Source organism: Amphiura filiformis, chromosome 12 (genome assembly GCF_039555335.1).
Source record: "Amphiura filiformis chromosome 12, Afil_fr2py, whole genome shotgun sequence".
NCBI lineage: Eukaryota > Metazoa > Echinodermata > Ophiuroidea > Amphilepidida > Amphiuridae > Amphiura > Amphiura filiformis.
In genome coordinates this window covers 27,645,452-27,665,749 of record NC_092639.1, presented here as the reverse complement: position 1 = coordinate 27,665,749, position 20,298 = coordinate 27,645,452, and the positions used below count along the sequence as shown (strand labels likewise).

At 39.4% G+C, this 20,298-nt stretch overlaps 1 protein-coding gene across 1 annotated transcript in view; it reads left to right on the top strand.

Moving 5' to 3' along the window:
- LOC140166003 (betaine--homocysteine S-methyltransferase 1-like) overlaps window positions 1-20,298 on the top strand; it is a 37,577-nt gene that overhangs the window by 14,122 nt on the left and 3,157 nt on the right. Inside the window, exons 2-9 of the mRNA XM_072189373.1 lie at window positions 1,933-2,094; window positions 3,231-3,372; window positions 13,358-13,497; window positions 15,418-15,609; window positions 15,965-16,112; window positions 16,919-17,107; window positions 17,686-17,816; window positions 19,137-19,231. Of these exons, the coding sequence (XP_072045474.1) occupies window positions 1,933-2,094; window positions 3,231-3,372; window positions 13,358-13,497; window positions 15,418-15,609; window positions 15,965-16,112; window positions 16,919-17,107; window positions 17,686-17,816; window positions 19,137-19,231 (1,199 nt within the window). The remainder of the gene's footprint in view (window positions 1-1,932; window positions 2,095-3,230; window positions 3,373-13,357; window positions 13,498-15,417; window positions 15,610-15,964; window positions 16,113-16,918; window positions 17,108-17,685; window positions 17,817-19,136; window positions 19,232-20,298) is intronic.

Below are 20,298 nucleotides of genomic sequence, written 5' to 3'. Positions count from 1 at the left end.
GGTCGCATGGCCCTTTGTTAGTGGATTACTACCCCTGGAACCACATCCTGGGGTCTTCTCTCTTACTCCTCATAGGTTGCTACAACCAATCTTATTAACACCATTGACCAATTAAATAATGTATACGCTTGGTTGGCGGACGAAAGAAAAGAACGAGACAAAAAACAAAGATCATTTTTGAGTCATTCGGGGAGATAAAAAGGTCATTCATTTCGGGATCATGAAATTTTGGGATTCATGAAATTTGGTGGGAACCGCAAAGCGAGACAAAAAAGTCAAGGTCATGTCATTTTGGGGAATCAATATGGGGTCAAATCGCTATAGATTGTTGCAGGTTCATGAAATCTGGTTGGAACAACCACCGAAGCGAGACAAAAAATGTCAAGGTCATTTAGGGTCATCAGCTACTGGTCAAATCGCCATAGATTGCCGCAGGTCCATGAAATTTGGTGGGTACGACCAGTACGTCCACCGAAGTGAGACAAAAACAACCCACCCAAACCAAGAATTGTTCTGTTTTTACAAATCGCACAAGACCCAGACACAAGACGGATGACCGCCATTATTATCACGTTCAAGTTTAATCGACCTACAGCATGATAGTGACACCTCAACATGCTCCGATACAAAAATCATTCCATATGACACCTGGCAGGGATATATCATTGTTTATTTGAATAAAGATAGCTTAATTATAAGCATTACTGCTGCTTAATTTAGATATTATAGCAATTTATTCATTCATATTGCAAAGGAACACGTAGAATCTGTACATTATTTTCTGAGATCTGGGAAAGGGCGCTATATAAAACACCGAAATTTATTTATTTATTTATTTATATATATAGGCATGTCAAAGTATACACCAATAATTGTGGTGGACATGAATGAAAATGAGCCGTGATCTCAAAATTGTCTTCTGATGGAAATAATCAATGATTTATAGAATTCAAAATTTCTACGGCGGATGCGGATGAAACGACAATGCATCAAAAGAAGCACGTTGTAATCTGAGACACAATTAAAAAGACTAATTTGCGTCTGTCGTCACACAATTAAATTCTTGGTAGGCCTACTACGGAAGAAGAAGGTTGATTCAGCTGGTGCCTTCATCGGAAAAAGGAATCGCGGAAAATGGCGAAACAACCGGTGCTTTTCACAAGACAAAAAGCATCTTTTCTAGGCATTGTTGACATGGTGCCTACATAAATGAAAGTTTCCTATTACTAAGAAGGTTTACTTTTGAGACGGTTTGTCCGTTTGTATATCTGAAGGTGCAAAATTAACCACAAGGCACGCTGTTTTACCGCCGCGTTCAGATTCACGACTCAATCATCACGACACTCGTAAACAAACTGTACCCGAGTTTGATTGACAGATGACGTCAGCCACAAAATAGTCTCTTTAATGTGTGTCCAGTTATGTTTACGGCGTTCCAAGATGCGTAATACTAGTCAGGGCCGGATTTACCTTTTTTGGGGCCCTGGGCCAGGCCAAAATTTGGAGACCCCAAACGCACCGTGAGGAAAGCATGTGTACTCAAGTGGCCAAGTTTTTAGATTTTACTAGGACATTTTTGCGCAAAGCGTGCGAAAATTTTTAATTAAAGGCTATTTTAACCCAAATTGAAGCTGAATTTTGCTTTAAAAAAGGCTAGCGCTCGCGAAGCGCGCAAAATTTTGCAATTTTTGTAGGCTATTTTGGCCCCCAAACACGGTGTTTTTCGGCTAAAATGGAAGATGCACATTGCACGGGCGTGACAGGGCAATTTTGGGGGCCCAAAACATTTGGAGGCCCTGGGCCCGGGCCCATCTGGCCCTATGATGGCCCTATGGTAAATCCGGCCCTGATACTAGTAAAGATGGGTATATCCTTTTGACTCACCTCGTATGTACAAGTGTGCAGATGAACATAGTCTTGATCTTTTTGCAGGTAAATACTTTATCGGTGATGCGCCGTGTAATGGTGACACCTTCATCAAGCTTGATTAGACCAGCATCTTTGCTTTGTACTACTGGCGGTTCCTACAGACATACACAACAGCTATTAAACACACGCAGACAAGACAGAAACTTTTCATCCTCCCAAATGATGGTAAGTTTAGATGTTTCTTGGAATTTGCATATATTTAGTCCTGAGCCGTGTTAAAGATAAAATCGCGAAGAAATACATTACCGGACCAATATATTACGTCCCTTGTCAGGGGAAACCCTGAAGGGCCAAGGTTCAGAATCCTACATCGGTGAGACTGAAAGATAATTGAAAAGCAGATTCTCAGAACACCGTCGTCCGATTACCACTCCGGCCACCAAGTTGGTATGGATAAGGTCAAAATCCTTGACCGCGGGACGCTAGATATGTTGAAAGAGGTGTGAGAGAGTCGGTTTATATCAGAACTCAACCGCGACGGGGCCTGATACAAGTTACCAAGAGTGTACGACCGAGTTTTGAGGTCAAGTGTCCAAAAGGTCACTGATCCAAAACTTGGGTTTCCAGTCTCCAGATGAAGGTCAAAGTTGTGACAGAAAATTTGAGGAACGACTTAATATTGTGTTGAGATCATAAGTTTAAACTATCAATTATCAACGAATCATTGTTGTGCGCTGAATGATGGTTTGATGGGTGACGTGAGGGATCAGATACAGAAAGGTGAAGGAAAAAAAAACCTAATTAAATCAATCATAACATTGATATCGAGAACGTTTTGTACATTACATGTATGGGATGTTAAAAATCGCAACTTTTTTGAAAGCATCAATTTTGTGAAGATGTAATTATGTTTGACCAAAGAAATTTGAGAGGGTTGAAAAACGATTCCTCTATTCACAGATTTTTGAATTTTTCAAATCAACAAAACTGATTGTTTATTACCACCAGAAAAGCAAGGGACCTTGCGGGATGCCAGATGTCACTGACAAAAGACTTGTTGAAAACTTGCTCGCCTTTCGAACAGCACACACTGCAAGTGATACTCGAAAGTGTACTTGTTCACGAATCACATGGGTATGTGCTCAAGGAAAAGGCACTTGTCGTGCTTGTGAGGTTCTACAATATCAAAGACTTTCGAAAAGTCTAATAATATTGCGTCAAATAGTTCTCTCTTATTCAACATATTATTATTAAATCACCGCAGTCATACGTCGTGAGTTTCCTTTTCTCAGAAAGTCTCAAAAAGTTAAATAGCCAAAATCTCAAATAGATTGTTTTGTCCACATCTGTATTATTTTCAGCTTGGCCGAAGCCTTTTGGATCGTTTAGCAGATGGCGGGGTTGTCATTGGTGATGGTAGTTTTGTTTTTACCTTAGAAAAACGAGGATACGTGTCAGTTGGTTCATGGACTCCAGAAGCAGCAGCCCTCTACCCAGAAGCAGGTAAGACAACGAAGCCGGACTTGGATATTAAAGGGGCTGTGCGGGGAAGGAGGAAATGAGGAGATTTTTGGCAAGTTAAAAAAAATTTGCTGGTGCTTAATTTTTTGCCATCCTGCAACTGTTGCAACCGAGTAACCGGTCAACCCGGAAGTCGTCGCACTATAATGCAGCCTACTGCTCATTAACCATCAAGCAATTTAAAGCCCAGCTGTTGTGTTATTATTATAATAGTCAAGAATGAATTACCATTTCGTTATTTGGCTCAATCTGAAGCCCTGATCTGAATTTATTAACTGAAATTACGGTAGGCGTACTGCGATTTATTGCGTGATCTGTTGGTGGGCCTAACGCACAAGCCATGCCATAACCATTGGCGCCTATGCATGCTATCATAATTATAATAGCCTTAGTACCGAACACTAATTTCTCATCGTGCATGTCTACTTCCTCGTGTATCTTTTTGATCAAAGGTTTTTAAATGTATGTAAATGTATTCACCCCTACACACCACCTGACATATACCACTATACACACCATCCAGCCCACGCACCCAACCACCCCTCACACAGACGCATATCAAACCACATCTGTGATCAAACTCAATATAAAACTAGACTTAGCTGTGGTCTAAGACCACGAACACAGCCGTGTTGTGACCCCTTATTGACCTTTGACCCCAAAATATATGAAAGTCCCATAGACATTGGCTAGTGTCAATGTACATTAGCATGTGGCATCACTATGCCATGTTACTTGTGGCAGAAGGGGCATTTTGAAGGTTTTTCGTCTCAGTCCGGAAGTGACCCGTTAATGACCTTTGACCCAAAATAAAAAATACCACATATACACTGGGTAACCACAATACATATATGAACATACCGTTACTGTCCTTTGTTTTTCTTAGCTAATAAAAAAATTTTGAAGGTATTTCGTTTTATACCGGAAGTGACCCCTTAATGACCTTTGGCCCCAAATCTGTGTACACCCCATATACACTGGGTAACACCAATGCATGTGTGCAAGTGGTATCACTGTCCTACGTAATTTGTGGAAGAAGATGCATTTTATAAGTATTTCGTTTTATACCGGAAGTGACCCCTTAATGACCTTTGACCCCAAATTAAAAAATACCACATATGCACTGGGCAACCACAATTTATGTGTGCATATACCGTTACTGTCCTACGTTTTTCTTAGCTAATAAAATGTTTTGAAGATATTTCGTTTTATACCGGAAGTGACCCCTTAATGACCTTTGACCCCAAATCTGTGTACACCCCATAGACACTGGGTAATAACAATGCATGTGTGCAAGTGGCGTCTCTGTCCTACGTAATTTGTGGAAGAAGATGCATTTTAAAGGTATTTCGTTTTATACCGGAAGTGACCCCTTAATGACATTTGACCCCAAATTAAAAAATACCACATATGCACTGGGCAACCACAATTTATGTGTGCATATACCGTTACTGTCCTACATTTTTCTTAGCTAATAAAAATTTTTGAAGATATTTCGTTTTATACCGGAAGTGACCCCTTAATGACCTTTGACCCCAAATCTGTGTACACCCCATAGACACTGGGTAATAACAATGCATGTGTGCAAGTGGCGTCTCTGTCCAACATAATTTGTGGAAGAAGATGCATTTTAAAAGTATTTCTGTTTATACCGGAAGTGACCCCATAATAAGCTTTGACCCCAAAAAAAAAAAATACCACATATACATTGGGTGACTGCAGATCATATGTGAACATACCGTTACTGTGCTATGTTTTACTTAGCTAATAAAAATTTTTGAAGGTTTTTCGTTTTATACCGGAAGTGACCCCTTAATGACCTTTGACCCCAAATCTGTGTACACCACATAGACACTGGGTAATAGCAATACATGTGTGCAAGTGGGGTTGCTGTCCTACGTAAGTTGTGGGAGAAGATGCATTTTTAGTTGAAATCACGTTTTTGACCCCTGTGACCCCCGCGTGACCTTTGACCCGGCGAGTTTCATGTGACATGTAGGGGCATGGTCAATGATCATTGTGACCAAGTTAGGTTAAAATCGATGTAAGCATGTGAGTGCTAGAGCAAATGTAATGGTTGACAGAAGAAAGAAAGAATTAGCTGTGGTCTAAGACCACGAACACAGCCGTGTTGTGACCCTTTAATGACCTTTGATCCCAAAATATATGAAAACCCCATAGACATTGGCTAATGTCAATGTATGCGTGCACGTGGCATTACTTTGCCATGTTATTTGTGGCAGATGGGGCATTTTGAAAGTTTTTCGTCTCAGACCGGAAGTGACCGCTTAATGAACTTTGACCCCAAATCTGTGTACCCCCATAGACACTGGGTAATAACAATGCATGTGTGTAAGTGGCATAACTGTCCTGCGTAATTTGTGGGAGAAGATGTATTTTAAAGGTATTTCGTTTTATACCGGAAATGACCCCTTAATGACCTTTGACCCCAAATAAAAAATACCACATATACATTGGTTAAACACAATTCAATAGTGAACATACCATCACTCTCCTATGTTTTTCTTAGCTAATAACAATTTTTTTAAAATATTTCGATTTATACCGGAAGTGGCCCCTTAATGACCTTTGACCCCAAATCTGTGTACACCACATTGACACTGGGTAATAACAATGCATATGTGCAAGTGGTGTCACTGTCCTACGTAATTTGTGGGAGAAGAAGCATTTTAAAGGTATTTCGTTTTATTCCGGAAGCGACCCTTAATGACCTTTGACCCCAAATAAAAAATACCACATATACATTGGGTAACTGCAACGCATATGTGAACATACCGTTACTGTCCTATGTTTTTCTTAGCAAATAAAAATTTTTGAAGGTTTTTCGTTTTATACCGGAAGTGACCCCTTAATGACCTTTGACCCCAAATCTGTGTACACCCCATAGACACTGGGTAATAACAATACATGTGTGCAAGTGGCGTCACTGTCCTACATAATCTGTGGAAGAAGATGCATTTTAAAGGTATTTCGTTTTATACCGGAAGTGACCCCTTAATGAGATTTGACCCCAAATAAAAAAATACCACATATACATTGGGTGACTGCAGATCATGTGTGAACATATCGTTACTGTCCCATGTTTTACTTAGCTAATAAAAAAAATGGAAGGTATTTCGTTTTATACCGGAAGTGACCCCTTAATGACCTTTGACCCCAAATCTGTGTACACCCCATAGACACTGGGTAATAACAATGCATGTGTGCAAGTAGCGTCTCTGTCCCACATAATTTGTGGAAGAAGATGCATTTTAAATGTATTTCTTTTTATACCGGAAGTGACCCCTTAATGAGCTTTGACCCCAATTAAAAAAATACCACATATACATTGGGTGACTGCAGATCATATGTGAACATTCCGTTACTGTGCTATGTTTTACTTAGCTAATAAAAAATTGTGAAGGTTTTTCGTTTTATACCGGAAGTGACCCCTTAATGACCTTTGACCCCAAATCTGTGTACACCACATAGACACTGGGTAATAACAATCCATGTGTGCAAGTGGGGTCGCTGTCCTACGTAAGGTGTGGGAGAAGATGCATTTTTAGTTGAAATCACGTTTTTGACCCCTATGACCCCTGCGTGACATTTGACCCCACGAGTTTCATGTGACATGTAGAGGCACGGTCAATGATCATTGTGACCAAGTTAGGTCAAAATCGATGTAAGCATGTGAGTGCTAGAGCAAATGTAATGGTTGACAGAAGAAGAAGAAGAAGAAGAAGAAGAAGAAAGAAAGAACTAGACTTAGCTGTGGTCTAAGACCACGAACACAGCCGTGCTGTGACCCCTTAATGACATTTGACCCAAAAATATATGAAAACCCCATAGGCATTGGCTAATGTCAATGCCTGTGTGCATGTGGCATCACTTTGACATGTTATTTGTGGCAGGAGGGGCATTTTGAAGGTATTTCGTCTCAGACCGGAAGTGACCCCTTTATGACCTTTGACCCCAAATGAAAAAAATATCCCATATACACTGGCTAACCACAATTCATGTGTGAACATACCGCTACTGTGCTGTTTTCCTTAACTAATAAAATTGTTTGAAGGTATTTCATTTTTTACCGGAAGTGGCCCCTTAATGACCTTTGACCCCAAATCTGTGTACACCCCATAGACACTGGGTAATAACAATGCATGTGTGCAAGTGGCATCACTGTCCTACGTAATTTGTGGGAGAAGATGCATTTTAAAGGTATTTCATTTTATACCGGAAATGACCCCTTAATGACCTTTGACCCCAAATAAAAATACCATATATACATTGGGTAAACACAATTCATGTGTGAACATACCATCACTCTCCTATGTTTTTCTTAGCTAATAAAATTTTTTGAATATATTTCGATTTATACCGGAAATGACCCCTTAATGACCTTTGACCCCAAATCTGTGTACACCCCATAGACACTGGGTGATAATAATGCATGTGTGCAAGTGGTGTCACTGTCCTACGTAATTTGTGGGAGAAGATGCATTTTAAAGGTATTTCGTTTTATACCGGAAGTGACCCCTTATTAATGACCTTTGACCCCATATACAAAATATCACATATACACTAGGTTACTGCAACTCATATGTGAGCATACCGTTACTGGCCTATGTTTTGTTTAGCTAATAAAATTTTTTGAATGTATTTCGTTTTATACCGGAAGTGACCCCTTAATGACCTTTGACTCCAAATCTGTGTACACCACATAGACACTGGGTAATAACAATGCATGTGTGCAAGTTGGGTCGCTGTCCTACGTAAATTGTAGGAGAAGATGCATTTTTAGTTGAAATCACGTTTTTGACCCCTGTGACCCCTGCGTGACATTTGACCCCGCGAGTTTCATGTGACATGTAGGGGCATGGTCAATGATCATGGTAACCAAGTTAGGTCAAAATCGATGTAAGCATGTGAGTGCTAGAGCAAATGTAATGGTTGACAGAAAGAAGAAAGAAAGAAGAAGAAGAACCTGTAAGAAAAAAGACACAGCCGTGACTAACGTCACGGCTGTGTAACTAGACTTAGCTGTGGTCTAAGACCACGAACACAGCCGTGTTGTGACCTCTTAATGACCTTTGACCCCAAAAATATATGAAAACCCCATAGGCATTGGCTAATGTCAATGTATGCGTGCACGTGGCATTATTTTGCCATGTTATTTGTGGCAGAAGGGGCATTTTGAAAGTTTTTCGTCTCAGACCGGAAGTGGCCCTTAATGACCTTTGACCCCAAATCTGTGTACACCCCATAAACACTGGGTAATAACAATGCATGTGTGTAAGTGGCATCACTGTCCTGAGTAATTTGTGGGAGAAGATGCATTTTAAAGGTATTTCGTTTTATACCGGAAATGACCCCTTAATGACCTTTGACCCCAAATAAAAAAATATCATATATACATTGGTTAAACACAATTCATGTGTGAACATACCATTACTCTCCTATGTTTTTCTTAGCTAATAAATTTTTTTGAAGATATTTCAATTTATACCGGAAGTGGCCCCTTAATGACCTTTGACCCCAAATCTGTGTACATCCCATAGACACTGGGCAATAACAATGCATGTGTGCAAGTGGCATCTCTGTCCCACATAATTTGTGGAAGAAGATGCATTTTAAAGGTATTTCTTTTTATACCGGAAGTGACCCCTTAATTAGCTTTGACCCCAATTTAAAAAAAAACCACATATACATTGGGTAACTGCAGATCATATGTGAACATACCGTTACTGCGCTATGTTTTACTTAGCTAATAAAAATTTGTGAAGGTTTTTCGTTTTATACCGGAAGTGACCCCTTAATGACCTTTGACCCCAAATCTGTGTACACCATATAGACACTGGTTAATAACAATGCATGTGTGCAAGTGGTGTCACTGTCGTACGTAATCTGTAGGAGAAGATGCATTTTTAGTTGAAATCACGTTTTTGACCCCTATGACCCCTGCGTGACCTTTGACCCCACAAGTTTCATGTGACTTGTAGGGGCACAGTCAATGATCATTGTGACCAAGTTAGGTCAAAATCGATGTAAGCATGTGAGTGCTAGAGCAAATGTAATGGTTGACAGAAAGAAAGAAGAAAGAATTATGACCTCTGTGTGACCTTTGACCCCACGAGTTTCATGTGACATGTAGGGGCACGGTCAATAAAAATTGTGACCAAGTTAGGTCAAAATCGATGTAAGCATGTGAGTGCTAGAGCAAATGTAATGGTTGACAGAAGAAAGAAGAAGAAGAAGAAGAAGAAAGAAAGAAAGAAAGAAAGAACCTGTAAGAAAAAAGACACAGCCGTGACTAACGTCACGGCTGTGTAACTAGACTTAGCTGTGGTCTAAGACCACGAACACAGCCGTGTTGTGACCCCTTAATGACCTTTGACCCCAAAATATATGAAACCCCCATAGACATTGGCTAATGTCAATGTATGTGTGCACGTGGCATAACTTTGCCGTGTTATTTTTTGGCAGAAGGGGCATTTTGAAGGTTTTTTGTCTCAGACCGGAAGTGACCCCTTAATGACCTTTTACCCCAAATAAAAAATACCACGTATACACTGAGTAATATCAATTCATGTGTGAATGTACCGTCTCTGTGCTATGTTTTACTTGGCTGATAAAGTTTTTTGAAGGTTTTTCGTTTTATACCGGAAGTGACCCCTTAATGACCTTTGACCCCAAATCTGTGTACACCTTATAGACACTGGGTAATAACAATGCATGTGTGCAAGTGGCATCACTGTCCTACGTAATTTGTGGGAGAAGATGCATTTTAAAGGTATTTCGTTTTATACCGGAAATGACCCCTTAATGACCTTTGACCCCAAATAAAAAAATACCATATATACATTGGATAAACATAATTGATGTGTGAACATACCATCACTCTCCTATGTTTTTCTTAGCTAATAAAATTTTTTGAAGATATTTCGATTTATACCGGAAGTGACCCCTTAATGACCTTTGACCCCAAATTTGTGTACACCCCATAGACACTGGGTAATTACAATGCATGTGTGCAAGTGGCATCACTGTCCTACGTAATTTGTGGGAGAAGATGCATTTTAACGGTATTTCGTTATATACCGGAAGTGACCCCTTAATGACCTTTGACCCCAAATAAAAAATACCACAAATACATTGGGTAACTGCAACTCATATGTGACTATACCGTTACTGTCCTATGTTTTCCTTAGCTTATAAAAAAAAATGAAAGTATTTCGTTTTATACCGGAAGTGACCCCTTAATGACCTTTGACCCCAAATCTGTGTACACCATATAAACACTGGGTAATAACAATGCATGTGTGCAAGTGGCGTCACTGTCCTACGTAATTTGTAGGAGAAGATGCATTTTGAGTTGAAATCACCTTTTTGACCCCTTTGACCCCTGCGTGACCTTTGACCCCACAAGTTTCATGTGACATGTAGGGGCATGGTCAATGATCATTGTGACCAAGTTAGTATAAAATCGATGTAAGCATGTGAGTGCTAGAGCAAATATAATGGTTGACAGAAAGAAAGAAGAAAGAAGAAAGAAAGAAGAACCTGTAAGAAAAAAGACACAGCCGTGACTAACGTCACGGCTGTGTAATTAGCTGTGGTCTAAGACCACGAACACAGCCGTGTTGTGACCCCTTAATGACCTTTGACTCCAAGATATATGAAAACCCCATAAACATTGGCTAATGTCAATGTATGTGTGCACGTGCCATCACTTTGCCATGTTATTTGTGGCAGAATGGGCATTTTGAAGGTTTTTCGTCTCAGACCGGAAGTGACCCCTTAATGACATTTGACCCCAAATAAAAAATACCACATATGAATTGGGTAACCACAATTCATGTGTGAACATTCCGTTACTGTCCTATGTTTTTCTTAGCAAATAAAAAAAATTGAAGGTTTTCGTTTTATACCGGAAGTGACCCCTTAATGACCTTTGACCCCAATCTGTGTACACCCCATAGACACTGGGTAATAACAATGCATAAGTGCAAGTGGCGTCACTGTCCTACAGAATCTGTGGAAGAAGATGCATTTTAAAGGTATTTCGTTTTATACCGGAAGTGACCTCTTAATGAGATTTGACCCCAAATAAAAAAATACCACATATACATTGGTTGACAGCAGATCATGTGTGAACATACCGTTACTGTCCCATGTTTTACTTAGCTAATAAAAAATTTTGAAGGTATTTTGTTTTATACCGGAAGTGACCCCTTAATGACCTTTGACCGCAAATCTGTGTACACCCCATAGACACTGGGTAATAACAATGCATGTGTGCAAGTGGCGTCTCTGTCCCACATAATTTGTGGAAGAAGATGCATTTTAAAGGTATTTCTTTTTATACCGGAAGTGACCCCTTAATGAGCTTTGACCCCAAATAAAAAAATACCACATATACATTGGGTGACTGCAGATCATATGTGAACATACCGTTACTGTGCTTTGTTTTACTTAGCTAATAAAAATTTTTGAAGGTTTTTCGTTTTATACCGGAAGTGACCCCTTAATGACGTTTGACCCCAAATCTGTGTACACCACATAGACACTGGGTAATAACAATGCATGTGTGCACGTGGGGTCACTGTCCAACGTAAGTTGTGGGAGAAGATGCATTTTTAGAAAAAATCATGTTTTGACCCCTGTGACCCCTGCATGACCTTTGACCCCACAAGCTTCATGTGACATGTAGGGGCACGGTCAATGATCATTGTGACCAAGTTAGGTCAAAATCGATGTAAGCATGTGAGTGCTAGAGCACATGTAATGGTTGACAGAAGAAAGAAGAAGAAGAAGAAGAAGAAGAAGAAAGAACCTGTAAGAAAAAAGACACAGCCGTGACTAACGTCACGGCTGTGTAAAGAACCTGTAAGAAAAAAGACACAGCCGTGACTAACGTCACGGCTGTGTAACTAGACTTAGCTGTGGTCTAAGACCACGAACACAGCCGTGTTGTGACCCCTTAATCACCTTTGACCCCAAAATATATGAAAACTTCATAGACATTGGCTAATGTCAATGCACGTGTCCACGTGGCATCACTTTGCTATGCTTTTTGTGGCGGAAGGGGCATTTTGAAGGTACCGGAAGTGACCCCATACTGACCTTTGACCCCAAATGTGTGTACATCATATAGACACTGTGTTATAACAATGCATGTGTGCAAGTGGCGTCACTGTCCTACGTAATTTGTGGAGGAAGAAGCATTTTAAAGTATTTCGTTTGATACCGGAAGTGACCCCTTAATGACCTTTGACCCCAAATAAAATAATACCACATATAAACCGGGTAACCATAATCCATGTGTGAACATACCGTTACTGTGCTACGTTTTTCTTAGCTAATAGAAAATTTTGTTTTATACCGGGAATGACCCCTTAATGCAAGTGACCTCACTGTCCCACATAATTTGTGGAAGATGCATTTTAAAGGTATTTCGTTTTATACCGGAAGTGACCCCTTAATGAGATTTGACCCAAATAAAAAAAATACCACATATACATTGGGTGTGAACATACCATCGCTCTCCTATGTTTTTCTTAGCTAATAAAAGTTTTTGAAGATATTTTGATTTATACCGGAAGTGACCCTTTAATGACCTTTGACCCCAAATCTGTGTACACCCCATAGACACTGGGTAATAACAATGCATGTGTGCAAGTGGCGTCACTGTCCTACGTAATTTGTGGGAGAAGATGCATTTTTAGCTGAAATCACTTTTTTGACCCCTATGACCCCTGCGTGACCTTTGCCCCACAATTTTCATGTGACATGTAGGGGCATGGTCAATGATGGTTGTGACCAAGATAGGTCAAAATCGGTACAAGCATGTCAGTGCTAGAGCAAATGTAAAGGTTGACAGAAGAAAGGTAGACGATCTCGTAAGAAACAAAACACAGCTCTTGGCTGTGTAAATAAATGCATGACGTATTTTGTCCATCCACAGTGCGTCAACTTCATCGTGAGTATTTACGAGCCGGCTCTGATGTTATGCAGACATTTACATTCTATTGCAGCGATGATAAAATCCAATTTGATAAAGATTTAGCACAAAATGCTAATCAGAGTCACAGACACAATCTGACGGTAGGTTGAAAACAGTTGCGTATCAAATGGGTGGAGGGGGAAAGGCAACTGAAAATTTGACAAAAATGGACTAAAACGCTCAAAAAATCAGGGCGGCCAGCATCCCACACGGGGAAGGGGACAACCCAGCAAACACGAAAACGTTTTAAAAACGTTTTAAATAAGTTATATTTTGGCTTTTGGTTTAGGTAAAAACGTTTTAATAACATTAAAATGTCGGGTTATATAAAGGTTATGATAACGTTTTAAAACGTTTTGTATGAAAACACACTACAACAATGTTTTTAAATGTTTTCAGAAAATGTTATTGTAAACTATTTTTGAAAACATTTTGGCAAAATATTGTGTCAATACTTTTAAGTATTGACACAATAGTATTTAAAAATAACATTATGTTAAAATATTTGAACCCAGAAAACACAGAAATGTTCTTAAAATGTTTTTTTTTTTTTTTTTTAATAACATTTAAATGTCGGGTTATATAAAGGTCATGAAAACGTTTTTAAAATGTTATTGAAAATATTTTGGGCAAACATTTTTCGCAAAATATTTTTTTCAACCCCAAAATAACATTCTGTTTAGAATGTTTTATATCAAGTTTTCAAGAATGTTTTTGGAATGTTATTAAAACGTTTTTATACCCTTTATATTATAACCCCACATTTAAACGTTTTCTGTAAAACATTTTTGTTTGCCGAGCAGTAGATTATCAAAAAATGTTTTTTTAAGGTTTATATGAAAACGTTTTATACTCTTAATATACCCTTTATATAACCCGACATTTAAACGTGTTTTGACAACCTTTTATAACCTTTTGCGAATGATGTCGAAAACGTTTTGTGTTTGCGGGGAAGACGTCTCATCTTGAGGGAAGCTGCCACCTTTCTCTCTGGCTACTCCACAGGTGGAAAACCTACAAATAAACAAAATAAGAGCAAGTTTCCTAGTGTGTGGAAAGTGTACGCGCTTCCCTTTTGGATTAATTTGACTGCATTTGATTTTTTTTGTATCCCGAAAAAAATATATTCTTGCACAAATTTACAATAAAAATATGACAAACAAGATGAAATCAGTTGTACTATCCATGTATAGTTTCCCTAAAAGTTATATTTTTAACTAATACCCTGCAACTGATTTGATCGTAAATATCAAACGCCTTTTCTTAAGGGTTTTTTTTAACAGTTTGTAAAACGCTTCGTGCCACACTGTTATGTAAACCTATTCTACGAAACGGCAAGTAGTTGTATGGGCAGCATAATTAACCCTAACCCTATCGGAAGGGAAAGAAGAAACGAAAAAGGAGAGAAGATGAGGAGAAAAGTCACTTGGCACCCCGGGATTCGAGCCTGGGACCCTTCGCATGCCACGCAGAAGATCCCCAGCATGTAGCCACACAGGTGACGTTGGCCCGGCCAACAATGCCCTATACTCATTGGGCTGATTGCGTCATCAAGTCACGTGGAATGCATGCACGCAGAGGGTTAATTAAAAGTTTTATACGTTCAGAATTAGATTCATTCACTATCAACATTTCGAGTTTGACCACTTTCCAAATCGGGAGAAATATGTGATGTGATCAAGCAAAATCAGTCGGAAGTCGGAAATATTGATTTTGATATATAGCCAATAAGCCAAACAAAGGAAGTATTTCCTTTTGTTTCCTATTGTTTTGGAAACTCTTTTAACTGCTCATCTTGAACTGGTTGTCCATATTCAATGGGGTTTTCTGCAAAATGTAGCTTTGCAAATGTTGTTTACAATCCTAGACGAAACTGAAAATTGAATATGTCCGACTTCAGACTGATTTTGCTGATCTGACTACGAGTCATGGTTATAGTATCACGAGCAGAATAAAATAAAAAGGTGAATTGTTTAAAATTGTTCCTCATATTAATTATTATGTTATCATTAATTATACAGAGTGCAGAAATCAACAACTCTGCGTGTGATTTGGCAAGAGAAGTTGCCGATGAAGGAGACGCACTGGTTGCCGGTTCTCTCTCGCCACTTCCTGCTTATGTGGAAAAGAAAAGTAAAGCGTATATCCAAGAGGAATTCCGTAAGCAATGCGAGGTATACGTCGAGAAAGGGGCAGATTTCTTGCTAGGAGAAGTAAGTGAAAAATGTGTTTATACACTTAATGAATAATCCTGCGAAGAGTCGTCGTCTCATAAACGTTGACGTCAATGTCCCCAAAACATACCCCAACATTATACCAATTTGACGAAAAAGAGTCCCTCGTTAATGTACTAATTATCGGAAATTTCTGTTCAAATTTCGATGTGGATAAATATGATTTAAAACCCCTGATAGGAATTAAAACAAACTAAACAATTATTTGATGATCTTAATATTCCTTTATTTTGAATGTTGCCTCTGCCTCAAAGGTGGTCGGGGTATCTGGTGTATATGTATCACAATTATACACTATGACTAAAACATGAATTGTCTTTTGCTTTTTTGTCAGTTTTATGCACACGTGGAAGAAGCAGAATGGGCAATTGAAACTATGAAAGAATTTAATAAACCCGTCGCGTGTACTATGAGGATATGTACTGTGGGGGATATGGACGGAGTGAGCCCTGGAGATTGCGCCGTGAGAATGGCAAAAGCTGGTAAGTCTTCCGCAATTCCTATCGGACTTATTTGGATGTCACTCCTTTTCCAAGCGAGTTAAGTTAGTATGTAAGGTTAGGTTTAGGTTACATGTATGGTTATTTAGTGTATAAGAAACCGCGGTAATAAGGGCAGAATTGATCAGAATTAGTCAATACTGGAGAAGCTGACTCAATGGCGGCGGAAGCATTAATTTTTTTTTGGGGTGGTGGTAGCATAGTGCTATTTTGTTCCGGTTTTATTGAAAATTTAAATTTCAGACTGTTATGGCCCAATATGAATTTTGACATTTTGATGGTATGGAGAACGGTTACCATTTCCATGGCAACAGCAATTTTCCCCTATTTGGGCTCAAAACACGGGAATTTTCGGGCTTTATACATGAAAAAGGAAGATGCACAGGGCAATTATTGCTTTGTTTTCTTCTAGTTGGATTTATAGGAGGACGTTCCCCCCAGAAAAATTGAGAGTGGATTTGCCCCTCCCCCTGTTTCCACCGCCTATAGAGTCTGTCCGTAAGGACTGTCCACTAACACTACAGACACTTGTAAAACAACGCAATCGAGCTTCACATTTTTTCAGTACCGATGTTGTCTTTCTTTTCGTCATTTTTTCATGTGAACAATTAGCTAATGAGAATTTTATAGACTTAATTAAACTTCACATTGAAACTAAGTAGAAAAATAATTAACCACTTTATTTGACAGTAATTATCCTCACATTTAAAAAAATTAAATACACACCGTTTAAATGTCAATTTTTTTATATCTGTTATTCTGTGTCTTTTTACCTGTTTCATTTACAGGTGCTGACGTGGTTGGTGTTAATTGCATGTACGATCCCGATATCTCTTTAAAAACATTAAGTTTAATGAAAGACGGATTAAAATCGGCAGGATTGAAAACTTACCTAATGGCACAACCAGTTGGATTTCACACACAAGAAATAGACTCGAACCCAGAAGGTTATATCGCCCTTCCAGAATTCCCTTTTGGTGAGTGCAGGCCTATTATAATAGAGTGGAACCCTATTACAATATAGTATAGGCCTATTATAAAAGGGCTAGTATAAAAAGTTTTCTTACAATTTGCCACTTCCAGCCGTTGATGGCGTTTTGGCTCGGCTAACTCCAATCAGGCCGGAATTAGCGAAGCGGATAACTGATTATATTAGAAGCCCGGGATTAGAAGACTTGATCTATTATTATAGCCCGACGTTTTCATGTTTTTCCAGGCTTTTCGCGTCGCGGGTTTCGTTCTTAGCTGCGATTTCCCGCTCAAATGAGTATTATTATTTGGGGCTCTGCCAGTTAAGTGCCCATCAAGGGAGATGCTCATGGCGCAGTGACATATTAATGGTGAATTTTTCATAGAACTCAACTTAATATATCGGGGATGGGGCTACTTGGCTATATTTGAACTTTCAAAAGTAGTAAAAATACTTGTTAGTTAATTTATTTCACACAAGAGAAAAACTAATTCAAGGTGTTGAAGTGGTACAATTTATACGAAAATAATGACCAAAATAATATAAAGATTCACCATTAACGATGTTTATTTTTTCGAATCACAGCAATGGAACCAAGATTATTAACCAGAATTGATGTTCAGAATTTCGCCAGAAAAGCCTTCGAGCTGGGAGTTCAATACCTGGGTGGGTGCTGCGGATTCGAGCCGTACCACATACGAGCGATAGCAGAGGAGGTAGGTAGGCCTATAGTATGAAAATTAGGCACTTTAACTCTCAACACACAGGCGTCGACTACAAGTTCCACATTTTTTTTTAAAGTTCAAACATTTCAGAATTGTACATTTTCATGACAATATTTGGAATCAGCATAAAAAATGCATTAAAATGAGTACAAACAAGCCTAGTATTGGTTCAGTGGTTCTTTAGATAGCTCTCAATATTTTGAGAAAATATCTCAAAACGTGGAGTTTTGATGTTGAAGCCTATAGCCAGCACGCATATTTACAATCAAAGATTTTATATTTGCAAACTAATCACGATTCCTGAAAAATACAATAATAATATCCGTTTTGCCAAATAAAACATAGCTCAATCCTTTAGTTGAAACTAACTGGCAATAAAAGTCAAATTTTAATATTTCGCCAATTTTTGCAGGTGGTGGCGGATGCGATATCTACATTTTTGACGTCACCATTAACACATAATCATGAAATCTTCACAAACAATTCTTAATTTGTTATGTGGTGCAGGCGCGTAGCAAGCGGGGGACAGGGTGGACGAAGTCCATGGGCCCCGAGGGTTCAGGGGCACCGAGCACAAAAGCAAAAATTAAGGGCTGATAATGGAAAGCAGGGCCGGATTTTTATACCATTGGGCCAGATGGGCCCGGGTCCATGGGCCCCAAATTTTGGGGGCCCCAAAATTGCCTTATGCATCTTTCTTTTAACCCCAATAACAGCATGTTTTTTGGTCAAAATAGGGCAAAATTGTAAAATTTTCTGCGCTTCGCGCGCATTCAAATACCAAAGTTTATGTTGATCTGGGGCCAAAATAGTCTGAAATTTAATTGAACAAACTATGTTAGTCCCCCTTGGTCCCCCGGCCCATTAGTTAAACCAAAACTTGGCCACTGACTTGAGTGCACATACCTTCCTCGGCACGTGAGTTCGGGGCCTCCAAATTTTGGCCTGGCCCAGGGCCCCAATAAGGTAGGCTAAATCCTGACCTGGTTAAAAGGGCCCGTACTGCTCCTTGTCCATGGGCCCCTGATGCTACGCCCCTGATGTGGCGTCAAAGCAAAATTATTTTACTCTAAAACCGTTGTGGTACGACAAAGTACCCCAATGTAAGTATGATGTTTTTCAATAATATCTGCTAACCGTCTATTTTGAATGGGGCTGCCAGCCTTGTATTTTCGCCAGCCTCGAATGTTACGTGTCCTTTACCGCTTGAATTTTTGGAGCCCGGAGGTTAAGGAAAAGCCACATTATAAAAACACTCCGACCGACCGAATCGTTCAAATGTTCGTGTTTTTCCCGCTTTTTCTGTTATAGTTATCACAAGAGCGAGGTAAACGACCACCGGGTGCGGCAATGAGTCCTGGTGTGGAAGGACTAAAACTTAGCTTTTATGAAGAACAACGGAAGAAGTGAGTTCTATAATGCTTCAGGCGTGTATTGTCCCAATTAGCGACAATAATCTTAGGGAGTGTTCATAAATATTTTGGTGGGGGTGGGAGTTTGAACCTCGGGACATCAAAAGACTTTTGATCCCCTAAAAAAATGGGGGTGTGTGTTTTGATGGTCTAAACTGCTTTTTGATCCCCCTTCATGTCCTAAAAAAGACAGCAAAAATATTATGTCATTAACTCATTAGCTAAAAATGACCGTCTGTAGATATACTAATTGGAGTCATAGTGTTATACTCAAAAATTTTGGAATGTGCATGCCTTGTTGTACATTTTACCCTCATTTTTTATTCCCCCCTTTTAAGGACTGATTCTTTGCTTTGTGATCCCCCTATATATTTTCAACCCCCACCAAAGTATTTATGAATACTCACTAATAATAATGTGAATGGCCATATTCGAGTCGCCGAGTGCTGTTAGCGATAATGGTATAAATGTCTTTCCATTAACACAAAAAGCAATATAACATCACCATTACCATGATTACGTGTCTGTTGAGAAGTACCCACAGCTCAGCTCACCCAACCAAACACCCTCCAACCCGCACCAAAACACGAGGAAGCCGTCGACGTGTTCGGTTTTGGTGCTCGGTTGCGCGCTGACCAACTTGTAAAATATGGCTTCCGTACCCGTCGAGAGAAACCCTTGGTTACAAGAACAGGAAGTTGTCAGCCGAGTCATGGTGCTCGGTTGGACAGGCTGCCGATTGTACTTTTGAAGTGAAAAGTCTTTTATCAGGAGAATACATAAATGTACAAATCGCCAGTTTCACTTAAAATCCTGAAAAGGGTGTCGTATTTGGTTTCTTCCACCACTGCATATAGAGATACCACCCCTTGTGGCTACATAGGGTTCCGTGCAACAGTTTTGGACAAAGTTTCATGCCACCGGGCCCACCTTTGTTCCATAACCATTAAGGTATAGGACATTTTGTGTTTTTGCTATAGCTCCCGAATGAAATGTATTTAATTATGTTTGTAATCACTCAGGTAGCATTGTGTGTGAATTTTACATCCGAACTAGGTGCT